General features: G+C 49.7%; 8 protein-coding genes across 8 annotated transcripts; 4 read left to right on the top strand and 4 right to left on the bottom strand.

Moving 5' to 3' along the window:
* Positions 1 to 102: 102 nt before the first annotated feature.
* On the bottom strand, positions 103 to 1,224 carry LTR84_008169 (uncharacterized protein; the record flags this gene model as incomplete). Its single annotated transcript, XM_064851718.1, has 1 exon — positions 103 to 1,224. One exon carries the CDS (start codon positions 1,222 to 1,224, stop codon positions 103 to 105), a length of 1,122 nt encoding a protein of 373 aa, XP_064701959.1.
* A 1,822-nt stretch (positions 1,225 to 3,046) lies between these two features.
* LTR84_008168 (uncharacterized protein) lies at positions 3,047 to 5,482 on the top strand (the record flags this gene model as incomplete). Its single annotated transcript, XM_064851717.1, has 3 exons — positions 3,047 to 4,996; positions 5,055 to 5,295; positions 5,352 to 5,482. 3 exons carry the CDS (start codon positions 3,047 to 3,049, stop codon positions 5,480 to 5,482), a joined length of 2,322 nt encoding a protein of 773 aa, XP_064701958.1.
* A 1,092-nt stretch (positions 5,483 to 6,574) lies between these two features.
* LTR84_008167 (uncharacterized protein) lies at positions 6,575 to 8,437 on the top strand (the record flags this gene model as incomplete). The annotated part of the gene is made up of 1 exon (XM_064851716.1): positions 6,575 to 8,437. One exon carries the CDS (start codon positions 6,575 to 6,577, stop codon positions 8,435 to 8,437), a length of 1,863 nt encoding a protein of 620 aa, XP_064701957.1.
* Positions 8,438 to 8,983: 546 nt separating this feature from the next.
* On the top strand, positions 8,984 to 9,777 carry LTR84_008166 (uncharacterized protein; the record flags this gene model as incomplete). Its single annotated transcript, XM_064851715.1, has 2 exons — positions 8,984 to 9,094; positions 9,148 to 9,777. 2 exons carry the CDS (start codon positions 8,984 to 8,986, stop codon positions 9,775 to 9,777), a joined length of 741 nt encoding a protein of 246 aa, XP_064701956.1.
* A 1,242-nt stretch (positions 9,778 to 11,019) lies between these two features.
* On the bottom strand, positions 11,020 to 12,619 carry LTR84_008165 (uncharacterized protein; the record flags this gene model as incomplete). The annotated part of the gene is made up of 2 exons (XM_064851714.1): positions 11,020 to 12,117; positions 12,299 to 12,619. 2 exons carry the CDS (start codon positions 12,617 to 12,619, stop codon positions 11,020 to 11,022), a joined length of 1,419 nt encoding a protein of 472 aa, XP_064701955.1.
* Positions 12,620 to 13,282: 663 nt separating this feature from the next.
* On the bottom strand, positions 13,283 to 15,070 carry LTR84_008164 (uncharacterized protein; the record flags this gene model as incomplete). Its single annotated transcript, XM_064851713.1, has 1 exon — positions 13,283 to 15,070. One exon carries the CDS (start codon positions 15,068 to 15,070, stop codon positions 13,283 to 13,285), a length of 1,788 nt encoding a protein of 595 aa, XP_064701954.1.
* Positions 15,071 to 15,405: 335 nt separating this feature from the next.
* On the top strand, positions 15,406 to 16,284 carry LTR84_008163 (uncharacterized protein; the record flags this gene model as incomplete). Its single annotated transcript, XM_064851712.1, has 1 exon — positions 15,406 to 16,284. One exon carries the CDS (start codon positions 15,406 to 15,408, stop codon positions 16,282 to 16,284), a length of 879 nt encoding a protein of 292 aa, XP_064701953.1.
* Positions 16,285 to 16,603: 319 nt separating this feature from the next.
* LTR84_008162 (uncharacterized protein) lies at positions 16,604 to 17,812 on the bottom strand (the record flags this gene model as incomplete). Its single annotated transcript, XM_064851711.1, has 1 exon — positions 16,604 to 17,812. The coding sequence occupies one exon, from the start codon at positions 17,810 to 17,812 to the stop codon at positions 16,604 to 16,606; it is 1,209 nt and encodes a 402-aa protein (XP_064701952.1).
* Positions 17,813 to 23,327: the final 5,515 nt, after the last annotated feature.

Here is a 23,327-nt window from a genome sequence, read left to right as displayed (position 1 = left end):
CAGGATCAAGGTGTCGCTAGTTTCATGTCTTTGTCCCAAGGTCGACGTCATGCAACCTAAACGGCACATTTCGTCCGACTTTAAAGGCTAGTCTTTAGTCCACTAGGGGCTTTGACTTGTGACCTTGGGTTGCGGACGCTCAACTAGGAGCATCAATTGATAAACAATCCCAACAGCCCCGATAATTGGCAGTAACTGGCCAAACCCAAGAGTCTTTTCTTGACCTTTTACGATAAAAGCGTTGAGATTCCGGTGGCTAAGTAATCCCTGAGTGTTGCGCATTGTAAACAACGCGTACACGACGATGTGTACCAACCTATCGCCATCTGACCACGCCCAGATCGTCACAATCTGAACGAAAAGCCAGAACACAAAGATGAATAGCCTCAAGACGCCCAGCATGATTCCTGTCAGAAAAACTTGCCCAGGTTGCCTGGGGCATCTGCCGATCTGGTCACGAAGGTCACGTTGTCGTATTCGCAGTGAGGTCTGAAGGCTGGTCCTTTTTCTGGCGATGGCTTTCTCAAAAGCCTCGAGCTGTTCGTTGCCTTGTTTGAACATAATCAGAGCATGTGCAAGGGCATAGAATGCCAGACCAACAATCCAGATCCACGTCTCCAAGGGCCAATACCAGCGCTCGATGAAGCGATAGCAATGCTTCCCATCAGAAGGATTCCACCGATCATCTTCGTTCCAGATTAGCCAGGATTGGTGGTAGATGCCCAGAGTAACACTTAAGAGCACGATGGACTTCCTGGTGAATTGATGGACTCTATCGAACCACAAACTTCCGATTTTACCATCTTCATCGCCATTGTCATATTGGAAATCGGCAGCCCACAATGAATCAATCGTCAGCCACCAGTACTGGATTATGAACTCTTGATGGTATAGTGAGACTGAATCTCTTAGGGTAATTCCTATCACAAGCATGGCTGTACCAGCAAATGCTTGGATGTCGCAGAGTGACAGGACAAATTTGTTGCACAACTCCTTAGCCCTGGCATAAGTCGTTAAGTCTTTCGTGCTGGCCGTGGCTCCGATCGTAGCAGCACTGACCGTAGCCTTGTGCCTCGATTCTAGATGACTGAGAATGAGGTTACCGGTTGCCAGCACTACGGTAAGCCATGCTGTGGCAATGTATGACCAGAAGACGCCTGTCCCAGCGATGTCGGAATTTGCGTCAACCAATGCATCACCCTGATAATTCTTGGAGGCGGACATGATGAGCTATCGATCTGCTGGTAGGACTGCTGACAGGAGGATGTGTTCACGTTTCCCGTTGATCACAGCGCCAGTCGAGGCGCCAACGTTAAAGGGCTGGTGAAGATAGAAAAGTAGCTCTAAACAAGCTGAACCTGCAGCCTGACTGCAGCCTGAGGATATTTGGTCTTGGTTTGCCTTAGCAACAACATATTCTGGTGATGCATCAGCCACAATGCAGACACCATATTCTAGAAGCCGAAACGGCACCACTAGTGCAGTAGTCGAAGAGCACTGCTTCCCACGACCAGGGAACTCGTGAAAAGACTCGGTGTAAGAGTCTGTTCGATCAGCCCCAAACAATCACACCAGCCGGAGTTTCGAGGCTTCGAACGTGGACTGCGCCAGCTGTGTTGAACCACGTTGTTGGATTAACTTTTATACCATGGGTTACCATTGAAAGCATCGGACCTTCTACCAAATCAATACCCAAGCCGGGGAGGTCAAACCTTGGTCTATGCAGGAGACAGCGGATGTTTCGCAGCTCATTCCAGAACTGCGGAGATCCAGCCCAGGTGGCCAGGGTCTTCCGCGAGTCAGTGACCACAAGTAGCATGATTCAAGTCGTGCGCGGCATTTGATGTAACTGGTTAGCCTTGCCCCTGCATTGTTTCTCGCCCCTGTCCTGAGGTTTCCCCTGCATCGACCGCGAACCACAAGGTTGACTGCAAGTTGTAACGGCCTCATAACCTCTAGCACCAGGACATGCGCCGAGCAGATGAACATAGTTCAATGTCCAAGATGATGCTATGCTCCATTGAATTTAGCCGCGTTCTGCACAGGCTCCTTCGCTGTGTGCTTCCCCACTGTCGTAAAACAGAACACATGTGCCGGCTGAGGTGCCATCTGTATGAACCATGGAGAGGCCTAGCGTGCATGGACGTCTGATTGCACAGCATGCTCTACCGACCCCCAACTAACTGGGCCCCTCTCAATCAACTCAGGCGAGATGAAGACGCAATCATATGCAGCGCTTCCACGCGGTAGGCACACCGGCCCGGAGGCTACACGAAGACCCGAGTCCAATTGTGCAGCGCTTCCACGCTGCACTACCCAACGTACTTTTGAGGCTTCTGGATCGTATGTCTCTGTCAATGCATACCTTACTTGTCCGCCTAATGAGTCCAAGTTCAATAGTTGTGTTACTTGTGGATTTCCGCACTTTTGAGACACAAAACATTGTTTGAACTCGGCTCCTGCATACCGGAGTTTAATGCTCTGCCAAAAGCTGCATAAATCTCATGTCCACCTGTTTGCACTGAGGAAGCCCTCAGGTATTCTTGAGGCAAATCCACCTCTCACCTTGGCCCCAAGCGCTCAAGGCAAGGAAGTGGTAGGAGTGCCAGAGTAGTATAGCGCGACAATATTGCAGCTCCTGAACTCCGTGGCCCGTGGTTGAGGTCGATATCTCCCCTGCAAAGCATGTGCTAACAGGGTCGTCAGGCTGACTTGAACATGGCCGCGTCGTCTGCGCCACCAGAAACGCCTTTGAATCTCTAAACGCCGTTCGTCGGATACTAGTATGCTATGGCCAGAATTTCTGTTTTATGCTTTATCGCTGACATCCGATAGGGAATGAGTGTATCGCCTAGCTGACGCCGACCTCTATACTATGCTGAGTTGCATTAGGAGCGTTTCGGGATTCCCTTGGGCGTTTGGAGGCTACCAGCATGGCTGGTCAATGACCTGCTCCGAGAACGCGAGAAGGCAATCGAGAAGAATAAATACCTGCCGTTGCCAGCAGATCTCGTTATGCCTTTGCAACAATCAAACATCTTTCATCATGTCTTCTGAAGCTTCTTTTCTCCCAGGCTCTTTCTTCTCAGCCTCTTCTGCACAGAGTCCAAAGACTCCTGAGAAGACTACCACACCCCTGAGTCAACCACAAGTCCATCTACAGACTCAACAACACGATGAGCTCCTTGATCTCATTGACACTTTAAGATCTCAAGGAATTCCTCATTACATTGATCTGCCACAACTTATTGTCTGTGGAGACCAAAGTGCTGGCAAATCAAGTGTGCTTGAGGCGATCTCTGGAGGTCTGCGCTTCCCTACAAAGGATTCACTGTGTACTCGCTTTGCCATCGAGATCATATTGCGCCGAAGTCCGACTTCACTCGTTACGATTGCGATAATTCCAGATGCAAAACGCTCAAGAAAGGAGAAAGAAAGTCTTACCAAGTTCCAACCACCAACAGTCTCGTTGGAGGCATTCCCAGACATTATTGACGCTGCTGCCAAAGCGATGGGTATTGATGGCACTTATAAGTCTTTCAGCAATGATGTCCTCCGGGTTGAGCTATCTGGGCCAACCCAACCACATTTGACCCTGGTCGATCTTCCTGGGCTTTATCATGCCGGCAATGAGCACCAGTCTTGGGAAGAAGCGGAAGCCATTCACACGCTTGTGAAGTCTTATATGAAAAAGGAGCGGAGTATTATTCTAGCCGTTGTCTCAGCCATGAACGATTACAGTAACCAAATTGTCACTGAGTATGCGCGAATGGCTGATCCAAAATTTGATCGAACCTTGGGCATCATTACCAAGCCTGACACCCTCCACAGCGGCTCAAGCGCGTTGGAGGCTTTTCAGTCCTTGATTATTGGACATGGAACGCAGTTTAAGCTTGGGTGGAACGCTCTTCGCAATCGTGATTACAAAACAAGAAATTCATCAACTGAAGAAAGGGACAAGGCAGAGGACTTGTTTTTCCAGGGCGACGACTGGAAGGGAGTTCCGAAGCATCGATTGGGCATCAAAGCGCTCAGAAAGCGTCTGAGCGAAATTCTATTTACTCACATATTGAAAGAGCTCCCTCAACTTGTGCAAGATGTTCACAATGGAATAACGAAATGCGAAGAACGCTTGAAGGGCCTGGGTGCATCAAGGCGTACTCTGGAAGAGCAACGAAAATATCTCGCCCAGATCAGCCAGGCTTTTGCGAGGTTGATGCAAGCCTCCATTGATGGCACGTACAGTGCGGCTTTTTTCGGTAGTTCTGAACCCGTTGAGGGCTACAACAAACGCCTTCGAGCGGTGGTGCAAAATATTCTGGGCGAGTTTGCTCAACGCATGCGCTTGCAAGGACATAGGGTCACACTCGTGGACTATGTACCTAGCCAGGAAGATTTTAAAAGTACGGTGCCCACGCCTACCCACCGGGACGTATTCCTGGAATATGTTAAAGGTCGTCTAAATCGTAATCGAGGGACCGAGTTGCCGGGAACCTTCAATCCAGCCATCATAGGGGACCTCTTCTATGACCAAGCCCAACCATGGAGTGGTATCCTACAGGCTACAAGGGCGAATCTGCTCAAAGCCACCGAGGCAACAATCGACTTAGTTCTTGAACACGTCACCAATCCAGCCACCGCTCGGGCTATTCAGCTCTATGTCATACAGCCAAACATGAAGGTGGTCTCAGATGCACTTGCTGAGAAAGCCAATGAAGTCCTCCGGCCTCATCTCCATGGTCGCCCACTGACGTTCAATCACTACTTCATCGATAATATCCAGAAGAAGCGAAGAGAAGAAACCCGCAAGAACTTGGCTACAAAACTCAACGCGTTTCTAGGTAAAGACCCAGAAGCAAAAGTCGAAGTGGACAGGATTTACGAGGGGAAGTTCAATGTCCGTGCTCTCCTCGACTCGCTCGTACTCAAGACTGAGGTCGACTTCGAGAGATTTGCATGTGTTGAGGCCACGAATGCGATGGAGGCATATTATAAGGTATTTTTGCCTTACGTTTGGCACTCCCTGTGAGATTGCCCTTGCTAATATAACCCAGGTTGCATTGAAAACTGTCATCGATGCTTTTGGCATGTATGCCGTCGAAGGGGCTCTCCTTGGAAATCTGCCAACTGTCTTCAACCCCGATGTGGTCGGTGATTTGGACGAGGAAATGATCACAAAGGTTGCATCAGAATCTTCTGAATCCATTGCTGAACGGGAAGATCTTGAGAAGCAACTCTCAACACTTGAAAAGTCCTTGAAAGCCTTGCAGCAAATTAAGATCCGTCAAATTCCAGGTATGTTGGTATTTTGATCTTGAGACTGGTATCCAAAAGAGACTGACATGCCGCAGATGTGCTACAAAGCAAAGGAGGGGAGCGAGATCAGTCTGCCAATTTGACTGCGGAGGATCCGGCCATTCGTGCAAAAAGATCGAGCAGTACCGCCTCGCGGGATTCAGGTATCGGTATTGGACTGGAATGATATCGAAGTCAGAGAGAATGTGCTGCAGGTTTGGTCGATGACTGATTGGCCCGACGGGAAGTTGATTGGATGGCCAGTATACCACGTTCGATGAGTACCGAATCCATCGACATTGTACAAATATTCTAGGATGATGAAATCAAGTGAACTATTGAGGTTCCGTTCCACGTATCTTTACCTTTCGGAAGGGAGTTGGCGTTCAGTTCCAGACGAAGCTGAAGCCTTACTCGAGTGTCGTCGTCGGCACGCTACGCACTTCCTGAGCTGAACGGCGGATGCGAAGAGCTACTGGTCCTGTTACTTGAACAAGCACCCTTCATTGTGAAGGCAACAGGACTTTGCTTCGTGATGTAGACATATCAGATTATGAGGTTAGCATTGAAACTCTTCTCCATGTCCCGAGCACATGGAGTGGAACAACATTGATAGTGTTAAAAACCCTGTGAACTTATGAAATACATTTCTACTTCGGAGATGCACGAAAAAAACTGGTGTCAGGCTCATCTATGTGCTCTATTTGTCGAACTAAAAAGTTGACAGTGCACGAAAAACAAACAATTTCCACCGCGCCTGATGAGCAGTCTTTATCTGGGTAGCCATAGGCGAAAACTCCACATCGCGAGGTGCCTAAATTGCGATAGCGGGTGGGGACAACGTTGACAAGCGGACCAGGTTTCGGCTAGGCGAGCCTGGCGTGATGTATCTTTGGCTGGTTGAGGCGCCACTGAGCATTATTGTTCCCCTTATTAGCTTCTAGACCATGCCAGGCTCTTTACCGACATGCTTGTTATGTCAACCCAATCTGTGTTGGGAACTTGGGAGAGGCTCCTGGAGCCACCCAACTGGAGGTAACACGTTCAGAATGCTTGGACAGATACTCTCAGGTACCGGTTTCGGCGCCACTCCTTTCCTCCACGCCAGAGCTCGAAATATCCACATGTCTGGAGAAAAAATGAAATTATTCTTCTGAGCTTTGATTGACAAAACCCCCAGCTTGGAGGGGTGACGAACAAAGTGTTTATTTCACGAACGAGGTATCCTAAACGTTGATACTGGTTTCGCTTCCAGGGGCGCGTCGTCTTCAGCATCAAAATGTCAGTATATCCATCGGACGGGTTTGATAAACCAAAGAGGGAGGTCTCCACGATAGCGATTGAGGAAAATCCGGAAGTTGACAGTGATTTCCAAAGTACGACAACGCACGACAAGCCATCAGCCCTCTCTGTTCGTGTGCTGGGCGTCGTGGAGAAGTTCTGGCTCTTCGAATTTTTTGGTTTCGTCCTCGCCCTAGGCTCCCTACTTGCTGTAGTGGCCTTTCTCCGGGTCTATGACGGCAGAGAGTCACCAGAATGGAAACTCCCAGTCGGGGCAGGAAAGTATAAGAAGACTTTTGTGTTGAACATCAACGCCATCATTTCGATCTTTACCACCACCTTCACGTCTGGCCTCCTCATTCCAGTTGCGGCAAGCATGAGTCAGTTGAAGTGGGTGTGGTTTCAACAAGGGCACCCGCTGTCGCACTATCAGGCATTCGAATCCGCTACCAATGGCCCATTGGGCTCAGTCATCCTCTTGTGGACGTTGAAGGGCAGACGACTTGCATGTATCGGGGCAGTCATCATCGTTGCAGCACTAGGCATTGGTTTCTCTATCCAGTCGCTCGTTATCTATCCTTTGCTGCCTGTCGGGGTCGAGAGCGCTAACATTGGGACGACGAATACATATTACGGAACTGGTAACGAGGGGCTCCCTTATGAGATGCCCGCAGATATGCTCGGAGCTACTTTGAGAGGCATTTTCCAGTCCGATGATATATCCAAGATGAAATTCAACTGCCCTTCTGGAAATTGCACATGGCCGGAGTTGACAACCCTTGGTGTCTGCAGCCAATGCTTTAACGTCACCGACTCCCTGGAAGAAAGCTGTGGCAAGACGGATATTGAATACATAGCACCGAATGGCGATGGAAATAGCAACAGCACGGCATCGGTACCCTATTGTAACTACACCCTACCCAATGGCCTTCAACTCCACGGCATCAGCAACGATATGGTCATCGCAATTCAGAATTCAGGGAATTGGAACAATTCGATCCATTTCTCTGATAGCAACAATACTATTGGTGTCTTGTCCTCCATTAAATCAACATGGACATCACTCCCAGCTCAATGGGATTTTCTCAACAGTGGCATGGTTTTTGCGACAGCTCCAGATGCGTGGACAGCAACCGAATGTGCGCTGTCCTATTGTGTCCAGAAGTACAATACATCGGTTGAACGGGGTGCACTGACAGAGAAACTGCTTGATACCTACTTCGACAGCTATATTGATGCGGACAGACCGGATACAATCGTGTTTCACCCGACACCCTCCTGGACGAACACTAGCGAGGAGGGGAATTCAAACATATATGTGGCTGGGGCGATTGCAGGTTTCCGAGAATTCTTCAACAAGCAGTTCACAGGACAGCAGAACAAATCGCAGTACTCCATCACCTCTGGCAATTCAGACTTCGCGATCATTTCGAATGATATGGAGTTCTCCAATTTTACCGATCTATTTGCTTCCATAGCCAAGTCCGTGACAGACAACATGCGAAGTAGCCCTTATGCCGAATCACGTGCGGAGGAGGGGATGACATGGACATCAACTGGTGTGTCCTTCCAAGACCGACCGCATGTGCAGGTTAGGTGGGCGTGGATAGCCTTCCCCAGCACCCTGCTTGGTCTCGCCTTGATCCTATTGCTCGGAACGATCGTGACATCAGCAAGGGAAAAGACGCTACTGTGGAAGGGCAACAGTCTGGCTGCTTTTGCACATCCCCTGGCTGGAAACGTGCGGGACAAGATCAGTGGGATTTCCGGTCCACGGGACATGGCCCTGAAGGCTGAAAAACTGCAGGTGCAGTGGCTGAAGACTGATCGGGGTTTTAGACTTGTACCGAAGCAGGACTGAGATGAATAGTATCACCACCCATATTCAGGTTATGATACTCATCTTGAGCAATGGTGGCTTCATGGAACGAAGTAATGATATTACATATTCAACAATCTAATGCGTACTTATGACTGCTTCCATCTGAGCAAGAACAATACCTCTGAGTGCGTTCTGTCTAGTTACGAGTAGTTCGTCTCTTGGGTCGCCTGAAGAATTTTAGATATGCTCCACCGTGCTGAGGATACGGTGGAGCATAGGATTTCTAATCACAAGGTGATGTCAGTCTCAAGATCCAACGTCGTTGCCTCGACGGTCCAAGCAATTGTCTATCTTCAAGTGTACAGTCTCATTGCTCGTGCTCACAGGTTGCATATATTCTCATAAATCCGACACCTATCGACCCTCTTTTCTTCGTTGGCACCTGGCCTGACAGGCATCGCACAGCCTTGTTGTCATTATCCACGAGCACTACGATTTGACACTCACCCACCCAACCTGGCAACCTTCGCTCTAGCACACGCACTACGTCGCTTGGAGGAAGAGCGAAAAGTTCGATCAGGCGAGATGGGGGACTTAGCATTTGCAAAGCAGTTTCTGAACACCCTGGATGCGAAGCCCACGAAATACCAAGCAGATCATGTCTTTGATCCCAAGACCTTCCAACTACGAGTTCCCGTATTTGTCCAATACCGACGTTGAGAGAGCGAAACAAAGGCTAACGAATCCAGTACACACTCCCTAAATTATCTACCCCTCCGCATCCATCTCCGCCAAAGACATCGCCTGCAACCGCGCCAGCACCAGGCTCTGAAGCCGCAGCACCCTCAGCATCCATAATACTCAAGTCTGCTCGGAACCCCAACATGACGTTGACTTTACCGTCTTTAAACCCCACTACGATCACTATTCAATCTCTGAAAGAACAGGTACAATCATATTTAGGTGGCCCGTCAGTCGTGGGTATTGACAAGATCAAAATCCTGCTCAACAAGAAACCCGTGCCACCGTCGAGGAGAACCGTCGTCGAGGCATTGGATGACAAGCTCGGGACGGCAAAGGAGATTGAATTCGGTGTTATGATTATGGGAGGCGCTCCAGACCCACCTCCGCAACAACCTTCCGCCACGGCAACGAGGCAAGCGGCTGAAATCACGCCTATGGAAGGTGTGGAGGCCACAAAAGTGAGTTCGGAGCCGGTACAGCCTGGTGCTGCGAGCGGTGCTGCCGTGCTTGAAACGCCTGCTTTTTGGGATGATTTGCAAGGATTTCTGGAGCAGAGGATACGTGATCAGAGCGAGGCACAAACATTAAGAGGGGTGTTCGAGAAGGCGTGGCGAAGTTCGACGTCGGCTCCTTGATACTCAAAAACTTGCGGTCATTGATGTACAGACTGTGCTGGCTTCCAAGCGCGTTCAGACTCGAGCGTTCGGTGAGTAAGATACGATGAATAAAGGAGTTAGCATCATGAAAGCCCCATTCCATCTCCTTCTTTTTCGTTATCACATAAGAACACGCGATATCTTACCAAAACCCCACCGCATTCTGAAGGATTTGTCACACCATGGTCAAGGTCACAAAAAGGGGAGATGGTGAGGCTCCTCATCTAACTGTCTAGATTTTCCTTTGGAGTTCTCCAATGCTGGTCACACTTTCCTCCTTATACCAATCAAATGGATATGCTTCGTCGCCTTCCTCTGTGAGTGCAAGAGAGCCCACCAAGCTAGCAAATGCAAGAATCTTGCTTTATCCCTGTAAGCAGCCCACGTCTGTACCTCATCTCGTATAGGCACCTGAGCCATTTTGACATTTGGCTGACCGTCAAGAGACCGTACGTGGACAATATATCCCAAGAATGAATTGAGGTTCATTGTTAGTCGGGAAATAGTTATCAAGCCCTGTCTTGACGGCTTCAACTCTTTACTGCGCTACACTGATGGCGACAGCATTATGTATCCACAGCCACTTGTGACTTGGACGTCAGGGAATCAAAAAGAACATAGAAAACTCACAAAGCAGAACGACAAAAACCTATGCCCAAGAACTCCTGATCCAGGACGTCTTGGGGAGGGTAAATCCCGTGGATAGGGATTTTTTCCGATTCGCAGAGTTGAGAAGGGGGGTTATGGGGCATTTTTGACACTTTAATCCTGTAGAGGATTGGAGACTGGGATTTGAACCCTAGGTCTTTTTGAGAGGAGGAACGGTTTGGTACAAGAGGAGAGCTTAAATCAACGCGCCCGCCAACTGCAACATCTTCGGGGGAAGATGGGTCAATGACTTTGTCCTGAGCTGGTTTATGAACAAATTCTGAGATATTAATCCATATAGCACAGCATGAAGAACTCCTAAGGCGCCTTTACTCTCGTTACTGGCACCCCATGCTGGCGTTATCTAGCTTACATGGTCTTGAGGGGAGTTTCTTGATGGTGGATTCTTCTGTCTAAAGAAAGGGAATGATCTCTAAGGCTTTGTACGCTCCTTGCGAATTTTTCCATCAAACCATGCCTCATCATAAGAGCAATATCTATGCCAAAGCACACCAGTCGCAGGTTGTCCTTGTCTTCGGTACACAATGCCACTGTCTGCCACCAATGATCAGATCAATCTATCGTGTCATCTCTTAAATCAAACACGCCTTTGAGCACCTCAGCAGTCTTGGACCTCACAGCATCATGGTACATGACGTTCGTGACGAAAGTTTTGCAGCCCTGGATGGTTTTGGCTGTGTCAGATGAGAAGCCGAAATCAACGTACATATCATCAACAAAGACCGCAGCATAGACGGGCACATTGTTCTTGGACAACTGATCGACGTTATACAAGGATGGCCAGTCCGTCTTCTGCTCGAGTAACTCAGCCGCATCCCGGAGGTTGTGCAGCTCAATATGGTCATCAAAGACAGATTTGAATACCATCTCTCCTGTGAAATACTGCTTGGCTCCGTCGCGATCTTCAGATTTCTCCAGTCGATGGGCAAAATCGCTGCTGAACTCATGCTCACTGATGACGCGATCAAAAACCCAGTTTGATTTTGTCCCTTGAGCATACAACGGACCATGCACCAAGGCATACAGTACATGGTCGTCGAAATTCGGAAATCCCTCCAGTGCACTCAAAGTCGGCCGTGTCAGAAATCCAAACATGTCCAGATCATTGTTCGCACGCAGTACTGCATTATGAACGGTGTCGAATCCTCCATGAAAGCCAAACATGATACCCAGCTGCAGGAAACGGCTTACAGTCAGGGGTATACCAGACGGTAGGACTGGCTTCTTCTCCTCAATGAATTGAACCAACCTCCTCACGCGGAGCTTGTCCTCGGCATACTTCTCATAATACTTTTCATTTCTTCCAGCGACTCTCCGGAAAAGGCTGCGGATAGCATCATCGGGCATTTTCTGCTTAAGTGGGGGGAGTCCGCCGAATATGAATGATTCCTTGAGTCCTTCCGGGTAGAGGCTCAGGTAGGTGACACTCGCGTAGCCGCCGTAAGACTGACCCATGATAGACCATTTTCTTTTATCCTCCGGGTAGTCGGCGGTCAGACATAGACGGATCGCTTCAAGGTCACGCACTGCGCTGTCCGCGCGGAAGTACTGTAGATAGTCGAGTTGTTTTTGCGGAGAGCCCTTGGCTGTAACTGTCGCTGCTGTCGCCGTGGTGGAAAGACCCATGCCACGATGGTCGAAACTGATGAACTATGAGACCATAACAACATGCTACAGGTTAGCCACCAGAGACTTCGGAAGCTGCTCCATGGTCCGCCATTGACTCTCTCGAGCGTCGTAGATAATGCTCAACCAATACGCTTCAATCGAAAACACCTTCGCCAACCCAATTCCAGAAAAGAAAACCAAATCCGTGAAGATCAGTACGTACCTTATATCCCCGATCCAAGACCTCCTTCGTCACTGGAAAGTCCTGCGGTGGAGGACTGCCGAACCCAGGCCCACCCTGGATATACACAAGAAAAGGCAACTGCTGCTCAGCATCCTTGGGCTTCGCAGATCTGCCACCGACCGGATTTTCGAACTTCTCGGTACAGCGACAGAAGATCCGGAGTGTCTCGGAAGTATCTGGATTCGCGTGGTCCAGCGGCACAGAAAAGAATAGTTCTGTAACGAGGAGCTTCCCGGGCACTTGATGCGTTGTGGAAGAGAGGAGTGTGGCGGGCTTGATGGCAATTTTTGGGGGCGCCATTGTCTCGTTCTTCAGTACTCCAGTACGATGTTATGGCTTTCCTTCGTGGGGAATTTACACTGCAAAATGAGTAGAGAGTTTAATTTTTGAAGTACGAGAGACTAATGTTCGGTGAAGGTCGTAAGAGAAAGAGGTTGTGGAGAGCTGTGTTAGTGCTTGATGCGGGAGGTTGTGGTTGTTAGATATGCGAAGTTTGGTGGACAGGACTTTGAGATGGGTGAAGTTCAAATACTGTTAGGATAGTATCAGGATAGTATGCCATACGTAGTATCGAAAGATCAAAAGTATGAGGATCTGTACACGACTTTCGATACCTACCTACTTACACTTGGGATCATCGCGGTCATCTCCATGCCGCTATGCTGCCGAGTTATGCTGCGAGGTTACTCTAAGATGGTCCAATTAGACACTATCAGAAGATTCGAACTGTAGGATTCTCTGACGGCGGGTGGCCTCAGCACAAAAGCGGAGTCTAGGGTCACCACCTCTTCGCATTTCATGGGCGTGAGCTCGTCGGCCATTCATTCGATCCATTGACAGCTTGACATATATCACCGAGTACGAGATGGTTTGAGCATACGAGATCACGAACATTCGAACCAGGGTCTGAAGCGCTGACAAATATGAACATTTTGGCAAACATCGCAATTGGCGATCATGCAGTTATTCTACTTTTTGGCCCTTTCCTTTTAATCGATCTTTGACTTTTATAAACAGGCCTGAAATTTTCTTGGTCAAGGCGCGAATGCGACCAGCGCCTGCTTCATCCACGCCCACCAGGCGTCTAATGAGGAGGTTGTATATGCTCCCGAATGCTAGAGCCATCACTGTGCTGGTGAGAATGATCACATTGTAGGGCATGCTGAAATCCGGGGTTGGTAGCGGTAACAACAGGCTCGTCGTTCGGATGTACACGGCCTCAGTTGACATGGCCGAATTCTCCTCTTGGAGGAGTCTTATCACTGCCGGTGCAACGTTGAAACCTCTGTTGGCGTCAGGTGGATATTCCGTGTACCTCAGGATAGCCTTTTCAAAGTCGTAGGTGAGCATGACGGTGCTAGATGGAGGAACCGAAATGACCAGTTCGAGTTGTGTACCCCGACGTCGATCGATAGCTGGTCGGTAGTACATGTCAGTGATGATCTGCCAATCCTTGGGAAATCCGGACCCTGTTGGTTGTGCCTTTAGTGTGTGAATATATGGTCGCATGAACCATGGTAGACTTTCGAAATACACAAAAGTAACAGGGTTGGTGAATGATGGGTTCGTGAAGATCGTTCGCATGCTCCCTTGTGCGGCACCGTGGCCGGTGATTGTTCTTTCGGCTCGTAGTAATTCGTGGCCCAAGTCTTGTTGTGAATTTAGTGTTTGCTGAGGAAGTTCGAGATCAAATTCCTCGTCAGATTTTACCTGGTAGCATCTGGACTCTGGAGATCCGGATGGCGATCTGATCTCTCGACCACTCGGCCTGGCCAAAGCCATGCGTTCATGCGGAATGTTGACACAAACCGATTTTGGATGTGAGTGTTCATCACTGGCGAGCGGACATTGTCCTGCCATCGTTCGACCGAACAAATCTTTTAGTGACCACCCCATTTCACCAGTAAGATCTTGAGGATAGCATGTATCATGAGAATGGTATGGTTTGGTCTCATCACAGATCAACTGTTCAGAAGGTCCAGGACGGGGGATTGGATTGTCTCTAGGACGCCTGGACCGCTCGATATCAAGTACCACGTCGATTGTTTGACTGATTGCCATTCGACAAGCACTTGAACTTCCAGCACATTGTGGACTGACATCAATAGACATACTCTGCCAAGATGCATCGAACACCTTATGTCCATCCAGCAGGCTAGAAATACCCGCCTTGCCCTTACAAGGAAGCAGTTTGAGAAAGGGTGTGAGATTCTCCGTGCATACTACTTCTCCTGGAAGTACACCGTGCAGAAGATGGGAGTTCTCGGTATGGCCTTCATGAACCGCCGATGATTTAAATGTCAAGGCTGGTTTCGTTGTTCTTGTCGAGTCCACAAAGTTGAGAGAGGCACAGAACAAGCCAGAGAGTGATTGGGTCAACGTTGTCCATTTCTCGAAAGCCTCCCCTTCAGAAGGAGCATTGATCCATGCCCACAACTCAACACCTGTACCTCCCTCTTTTGTTCCATCCCAGGGCCTTGCGCCCCATGTTTCAGGATCCCACCGCCCCGTGGTGAACCTCAAATGCAATTCTTCGGTATCTGCATGTCTCAGCGCTTGGCCGAGGGAGCGAGGGAAGTACCTGAAGTTCTGTGCTTCATACGCTTCTAGTGTTTCATTGCTGCGGAAGTCGAAGGAGGCGAGGATGGAACCGAGGGGTAAGGGAGTGAGTGCGAGTTGTTCAAAATAGTCGCTTGCAGCCACACTTATGACCAAGATGGCGCAGACCAAAGATTGAAGAGACCGGTACATGCCGGTGTCATTTCTCAAAAGGAACCAGCATGATATACCTGAGGGGGACCCTGCTCTGGCGTCGATACTTGACTTAGACTCGAAGTTGAAGACGACACTTGGGTTTATTTTAAGCGCCAAGCGCCAATACAAGCGCGGCAAAGCAAAGACTATTCTTTAGCCGCGGTGGGCACCCGCCTATTGATCAAGAGGATTTGCGGGATTCTCGTGTCTTCAATCACAGTCGACAAGGAGCCTGCGGACCTGAATCGACCATCACTTACTCGGCGTCGCATAGATATCAACTACCTCCGTCTCCCGTAACTAAATATACTTGGCTCGAGACCACCGCCATCATGGCCGCCGAACAGCGCAAGCTGCTTGAGCAGCTGATGGGAGATCAATACATGGGCGGGTCCAGCTCCAGAAACGCCAACTTGACCCTCACATCGCCTACTGTGTGTCGTTCGTATCTGGTCGGAACTTGTCCACACGATCTCTTCACCAACACCAAACAAGATTTGGGCGCCTGTCCCAAGGCACACCCTGAAATCCTCAAAATCGAATACGACAACCTCACACCAGCCGAGAAGGCCAAATATGGCTTCGACTACGACTACATGCGTGATCTGCAGAAATATATCGATGACTGCAATCGGCGTATCGACCAGGCACAGCGACGATTGGAAAAAACACCCGACGAGATCAGACAGACGAACAACCTGCTTAAGACTATATCAGATCTGACCAAGACGGTCAACACAGGCTTGTTGGAGGTTAATTGCCTCGCAGAGACTGGCTCTGTGAACCTGGCATGCACCGAGTTTTACAAAGTGCGTACGGCCAAGATGGCCAAAGAGCAGGCGGAGCGGGATCTGAAGTCGTTGTCTGATACCAGTGGTCCGTCTGGCCATCAGAAACTCCAAGTGTGTGATGTCTGTGGAGCATATCTGTCGAGGCTGGATAACGACAGACGATTGGCGGATCATTTCTACGGCAAGATGCATCTTGGGTATGCACAGATGCGGAGGACCTATGAAGGATTGCAGAAGGAGTTGAAAGGTCGGGCACCTCCTATGAGATCTGACGACAGTCCTGCTGGACCTAGAGGGTACGATGATGGCGGGTATGGAGATGGCGGTTGGGGTGGGCGTGGAGGTGGAGGAGGATATGGCGGGAGAGGAGGCTATAGGGGAGGGGGTGGGTATAGAGGGAGAGGCCGGGGAAGATGGTGACACGAGAATCGGCATCAAAAAAGTGAATGATACCCTGCATAGCGAAGGAGTTTGGGAAGGGCGGAAACAATGCTGTATTTTATTTCGGATTCTCGCTTATTCCGGATCCTCAGGGACTCGCTATGCACGCTGTGTTCATGGACGTCCAACAGCGATGGCTCTATGCTCGTAATGCTCAATACCAAAACATTTTGCCCGGCACGTGCTCACAACGTACCACCGTGATTCATCCAACACAGGACTCAACCCATATGTACAGCCTCATTATTCATCATACACATCGGAGCATTATAGGAATTTTGGGACGTGGTTTTTCTTCTTATTTTGCAGCCTCGCTCGACTCGACCTGCTCGGCCCAACTGCCGCCTCCAGAGTCTGTTTGGAGATCTGCCGAGTTCCATCTCTTCGGCGACGGCTTCGAGGAACTGGTGTCATTGCGGGACTGTTTCTTCGAGGTCGAATCTGATCCAGGAAGGGCCGGAAAGTCCGCATCAGCCGACCAGGTGGGTTGTTGCTGATTATACGACGCAGCACCATCGTCATTGTTGAATGCACCCCTTCCACCACGGCCACGCCCTCTTCCGCCACGACCTCCTCGTCCTCTTCCGGCCCGCCCTCTTCCTCGATCCTCGTGCCACTCGTACTGCTTCAAGTCGTCATCGTCCTGCGCATATTGCTGCTGTGGTGTCAGTCCGGGCTGATATAGTCTCCGACCGCCTCTCCCATTAGCGCTGGCTTTGAAGTCCTCTTCATTCTTGCCCGCATCCCACTCACGGCCGCCCATAACAGCCATTTTCCTCTGTCGATTCTTTTCCCGTTCATTATCCATAACTTTCCTCTCCACTCGGTCTTTGGCTCGCTTTTGCTCTGCGACTCGTTCTCGTTCCTCAAAACTTGCGGCGTCCGCCTGTGCTCGAGCATGGGCTGCCGCCCGGTTTTGGGAGCGCTCCTTTGCTTCGGCTAGTTTCGCGGAAAGTTCTTCCTCGGTCAGTTTTGGCTTGCGGACACCGCCGGTCGCAGTGCGATCGCCTCGGACGGCAGGTGTGCGAGGAACAGCATTTGCCGGGGCGGTCGTTATTGGGGTTGCGGTATCGTCGTCGACTTCCTCTGTAGCCACTGGTTGTTCGTCATCTGCAGGTTGAGCTTTGATACGTGGTTTAGGTATGGTCTCTTTTGGCGTCAATGTGGGTTGAGAGGGTGCGGTTGGTTTCGAAGCCCATCTCGACTCTGTGAGGCCGCCACCACCACCACCTCCTCCTCCTCCCCTTTTCGGTGTACTGCCTCTAACGGCGGCGTTAGCACCTCTTCCCCGCGGTCTCGTCCTCGAAACCTGGTGTGAATCTTCCCGAGTGGAGGGTGCAGGTGGTATGGAATCATTCACTTCTTGAGGAGGAGCCGAGAGCGCAGGGTCCATCGAGACATGCTGTGATTGTGTCGCGAGTTTCTCTGATGAGGACGGCCCTTCTACGGGAACGATCTCATCATCGAACAAGTCGTCGTCGCCGCGCGACTGAGCAAACTCGTCCATGGTTGACAACGCAACTTATGCGGCGTATGAACGATATGACAGGACCTTATAATTTTCAAGATGCATGTTGCTATTGTTGGTATACTTGTATTGTAGGGGTGGGGTAACCAAATACGAGTGCTGCCCTGCCCGCAGTATTCTCTCGCCACGACTACTTTATGCGGGAAAGTATGCTTGGCATTCATACTGCCAGCCTTAATCACTAGCTCCATACTAAATCTCTCGGTTAGCCACCAGACTCTTCACCGCCTGAGACTTGGTAACTAGAGGTGGTCTCTAGCAAGGAGCTCGTGTTTTCTGCTTCGTGTTCAGATTTCTGATCCTTGCCTGGGCTCCTACAAAGCCAAGAAGTCCTGTATTTTCCAACCCCGCCACTGTTCTATTGTTGGTCAAGATCTCACCGGGTAGCTGATGATACATTCTGAATCCTACCTCGCGTCACAGACGCCTGCCGTGATGGGACTGTCTAGCACACAGTCTTGCTCAAACAGGGAGTGTAAGAAACATATCTAGTACGCTTCATGGTCGAGGACCCTGCATCCCCTCAAGACGGAATGGGATCCAATCTTCAATGCGTACGGATAAGAATGATCGTCTGACCGTTAATATTATTTTTGATCTCCATCCACAGCGTAGGCTGAGATCGCCCAGGTGCTGTTGGCGAAACAAGAAACTCCTCCATCCAGCCGTTGAGCACGGGAGAGAAGTCAGGAATAGGTGAGTATAATTCACGAAAGACATTGAAAAAAGCTCAGTAGACTTTCAACGATCTTCCACGATTCCCACAGGCCGAGAGTCTAATTCAAACACTGTCGATCGCAGCGACAGCATGATACCCACACTCACTTCTAAATCAGGGGCATAGACCAAGCAATCACAACTCGTCTGCCAGTCATACACACAGACCTTGGTATTAGAGCTCGCAGGATTCTAAGCGTCCTCCAGCGCACCGAATTGGTGTGCACTTCCCGCCCCAAGATCTTCCTCCCTAAAAACAGACAGCTGTCCGATCTCAGCGTGACGGACTCTCGACAGCTTGAATCTTCTCCACTTCCCCTCTGTACCGATCTTCAACTATATTCAAGACCCCACCCATCCCAACGACTGTTCTGGCTGGTGCCCGTTACAACTCACACACTCACTCGGGAGCGGTCTTTCGGGTATATGGCTTGCTAGGCGGTGATGTCGGCTACCAGCTTGAAGTTGTTATTGTGACAAGGGGAGCGGCTCCACGCTGCTTGCGACTATAGATGGCAGGCTCTATTGTGTTCAAGGAGACCATCAGACTCAAAACTTCACTTCTACTCCTGCTACAGGTTGTCCTACAGACTTCATTGCCGAGCAGAGTGACGTTATGGCCACTGTCAAAGTGCATGACAGCCCATCTGAAAGTGTGTCTTTGTCTACCAAGCCTTCAATTTTCTCGGATTTGTGACCAAGCTCGTGTCTCTGAGTAGGTGACCTGGCTTTCCGCTATACCATAGTCCACACTACGGCCCACATCAACAAGCCTCCGAGCACTTTGATAGCAAGGTGAGAGCCCTGCTTCGTTCGAAACACTCAAGGAGAGGACCGTTCGAGCAAATTGCCGACGTGTGTGTTCTAAATTATGAGTGAGGCATCAATCCACTTCTTACCGATGCCAACCAATGGAATATCTTACATCGTGTATACCAGGAGAGCTTCACCTGCCCCGTCGAGTTCTGTGCTGGTATTCTCGCTTGACCCACAATGTTTTGCTGCCAGACGGATGGTTATAACAGGGCCTGATTAATGTATATGTTCCAATGCTAGGCGCTAGCAAGAAGTCTCATGGATGATGTCCTCCCAGGATCTGGCGTCTTGACAACTGCAATCCCCCATTGCCTCGAGCTGCACGTCGACCTTTTTTAACTCTGGGAAACAGCCACCCGCCAAGTCAGAGATCTTGACCGGGCAACTGATGAGCAATGCTTCTTTTTGAAAGCCTGCACTCATATTCAGCTGTTTCGTTCCATACGCTTTGGTGTTGCTCTTTGATGACGGCCTCCTTAGCCTCCTTGAATTCCTCTAATACTTGCACAATCGAAGGGAGAGAATGTTCTTGCAGAAACTCTTGTTCAACGCGGTGACTACGAGTATTGTCTCCTCTGTTTGAGAGAAACACTCAAAATGGCTATACTTTTGATTTCGCTTTACCTGTTGGTGCTTGCGATAGCAGAGCCGCTGACCACTTTTCTTCCCTGCCCTGTCGCTACAAGGACATTGCCTCCTATCACCATCACATCTCAATACCAGGTCGTCTCAACATGTGTTCCTACAACAGCATGTTTTCGTGGTGGCTGCAAAACTTCGCTTCGTTTTCACAGCTATCCCTGGGTTTCAACGGAGATTCCATGTGCATTCGACGGAGACTTGCTTTCAACAACCATGGTAACTAGTGTTGATCAGATGGTTCTGTGCGTAGATGAGACCCAGACTCTCACAAGTACAAGCACAATAACCAAGAAGCAACGAGGAAGAGGCAAGCATCATCACAAACCTTCGGTCAAGTACTTCTACCAGACAGTCGCAATTCAGAAGTATGCTCCATATGATCGCATCGGGCCCCTAGCTATTCCGGGTTACAATGGAGGCGGCCTCTGTAAAGAATGCTTGCCACACGCCGATGGTAAACAGATTCAGAAGATGGCCGTGAGAAAATGTCGATCTTCAGATGCAGCACCAGAATGTGTTCAGTATATGGAAACTTGGATTGCCCAACCTGCACCAGCAATAACGAGCGCTCTCACGGTCACGGTCAGTACTCAACAGGTTGTCTCTACAGCGGGTATTTATACCTGGAGATTTCCTCGGCGAGCTGCGCCGCAGACCATTACGCTTCCTGCAAGAACGATCACGATTACCGTCTTTGAAGAAGGGGAGCCTTTGCTAAAGACTTCAACCTTGCCTCCATCCATAGAGACAGCTGCTGCCATACCCTGCTGGTTTCATGTGACCAGATCATGCCGAGGGCCCACCATCTTCGACATTACGGTAACACTGACGACAACATTGACCTACAATCTACCTTGTGAGACAGTACCTGCTACTGAGACGACCATTGTGCCCCCATTTCAAGGGCTACCATGGCCAGGGTACACCTCCTCTGGACCTTCCAACACCAATTACTGGCCCTCTACAAGCTCGACCTCTTCAAATGCTCCAATTTCCGCTACTACTATTTCTATAGAAAGCAGCAGTCTTTCTATAATCCCAATTAGCAGAACCACTTCTGTAAGTAGCTCCGGCAGCAATTTCATTCCTACTTCAACCGCTGCCACGCAGACTTCAACAGTCATTCTTAGCTCCGTGACCACTACGACGTCAGATGGGAGAGGAAACCTTTCCCCAATACTCGGATCAACAAGCTCTTCCAACCTCTCCACTACTTCTATCTCGATAAGTTCATACAGCCAGACCAATGGCCCGATCATCGCGTCCACCAGTACCTCCTCCGGAACTTCAACTACGGCGAGCGCTACTTTAGCGCCAATTGATGCGTCCACTACAACACTAAGGACCTCCGCGATCACTAGTGGTAGTGTTGTCTCTATAGTCTCATCCTCATCAACAGCTAGTGCTACTCTTGGCCCGATTATTGCGTCCACCAGTACCTCCTCCAGAGCTACAACTACAGCGAGCGCTACTTTGGCGCCAATTGATGCGTCCACTACAACATCAAGGGCCTCCACAATCACTAGTAATAGTGTTGTCTCTATATCCTCATCTTCGTCAACAGCTAGTGCTACTCTTGGCCCGATCATTGCATCCACCAGCGCTACCTCGAGAAGCTTATCAAGCAGCACTAGTCTTACTACAACAACTTCTTCAGGTAGTGCTACAGGGGGTCCAATCATTGCATCTACCATCACAAGTTCAAGGATTTCGTCGAGCAGTATCAGTGCCATTATCTCGACCACGACATCCTCAGCTAGTGCGACTAATGGCCCCATTATTGCATCCACTACTGTTTCTTCATCTAGAAGCATCTCAACATCGATCTCAACGGGGACTGCGCCTTTAAGCGTATCGTCGAGCACAGGTGTATCATCGAGCGCAAGCTCGACCGCGACATCAAGCCAGGGTCCCATTTCTCAAACCACGTCTTCGAGCTCGTCAGCATTGGGCATCAGCTCGACGCTTTCGTCAAGTACTACCTCAAGCAATTCCTTGAGCATTCTTCCGGTGACCGCAACGACATCCGTTGCCACTTCCTCATCATCTGTTTCATCTGATCTTACGTCTACGCTATCAACGACGCTGAGCTCTACGTCAACTTCAGGCAGTGTATCTACTTCCACGACCACCTCACCCGCCACGGCATCCACCACGACACCCCTCCAATCTACCTCAACAAATGCGGTCACAAGCTCATCTTCGGATTCCACTCTTCCGACTACATCTACGGATAGCTCGACATCTACAATAGACAGCTCCAGCTCTACAACATCCACCCTAACGACAACTACAGCGGAACTATCCTCTACGACATCCCTCCCGACCTCTTCGACCGCGACAATAACTCTAGGCCCAGTATCACAAACTACAACTAGTGATATAACAACCAGTGATGCCACAACTCAAAGCACAACAAGTTCCGATGCAACATCTCAAACTACTAGTAGTTCCGATACCACGACGTCCACCGTTTCGTTAACGACGACGAGCACTGATATCACGACTAGTACGGATACCACAACTAGTTCCGAGACGACAACGAGCTCCGAGACGACAACGAGCTCCGAGACGACAACGAGCTCCGAGACGACAACGAGCTCCGAGACGACAACGAGCACTGATATCACGACGAGCTCGGATACAACAACGAGCTCCGAGACGACATCTACAAATTCGTTAACGACAAGCACTGATACCACTACAAGCTTGGATACTACAACATCCACTGATAGTGCATCGTCCACAGCGTCTCTAGATCCAGTTTCTCAAACAACATCAACATCGACAACTACGCTACTCTATGTCTCCTCGACCACAAGCGAATCCTCTACGACTCTTACGACGACACCTATCTACGTCTCAACTACTTCCACAGACTCATCAACCACAACTTCCGAATTTACCACCACACCTTTCGATGTCTCTACAACATCTATGGACACTTCTACCACATTATCCGATTCTTCTACCACATTCGCTGAGTCCTCTACCTCTTCAGCTGATTCATTGACTACCTCCTCTGGTCTTTCCACTACTACTTCTGATTTGACCACTTCTACGGACGCCTCTACCACTTCTTCCACAAATTCAGTAGATCCTTTCAGCACGAGTTTTCCAACAACGGAATCCAGTTCTACTAGCTCAGTGGACTCTACGACTGCTAGCTCAATAGAATCGACCACTACGAGTTCGGTCGACTCAACAACCAGCTCAATAGATTCGACCACGACCAGCTCAATGGACTCAACAACCAGCTCAATAGATTCGACCACGACCAGCTCAATGGACTCAACAACCAGCTCAATAGATTCGACCA

This window comes from Exophiala bonariae (assembly GCF_035927105.1).
Source record: "Exophiala bonariae strain CCFEE 5792 chromosome Unknown scaffold_30, whole genome shotgun sequence".
Lineage (NCBI taxonomy): Eukaryota > Fungi > Ascomycota > Eurotiomycetes > Chaetothyriales > Herpotrichiellaceae > Exophiala > Exophiala bonariae.
Note: the sequence above shows the minus strand (reverse complement) of the source record. Positions and strands in the feature narration are given on the sequence as shown.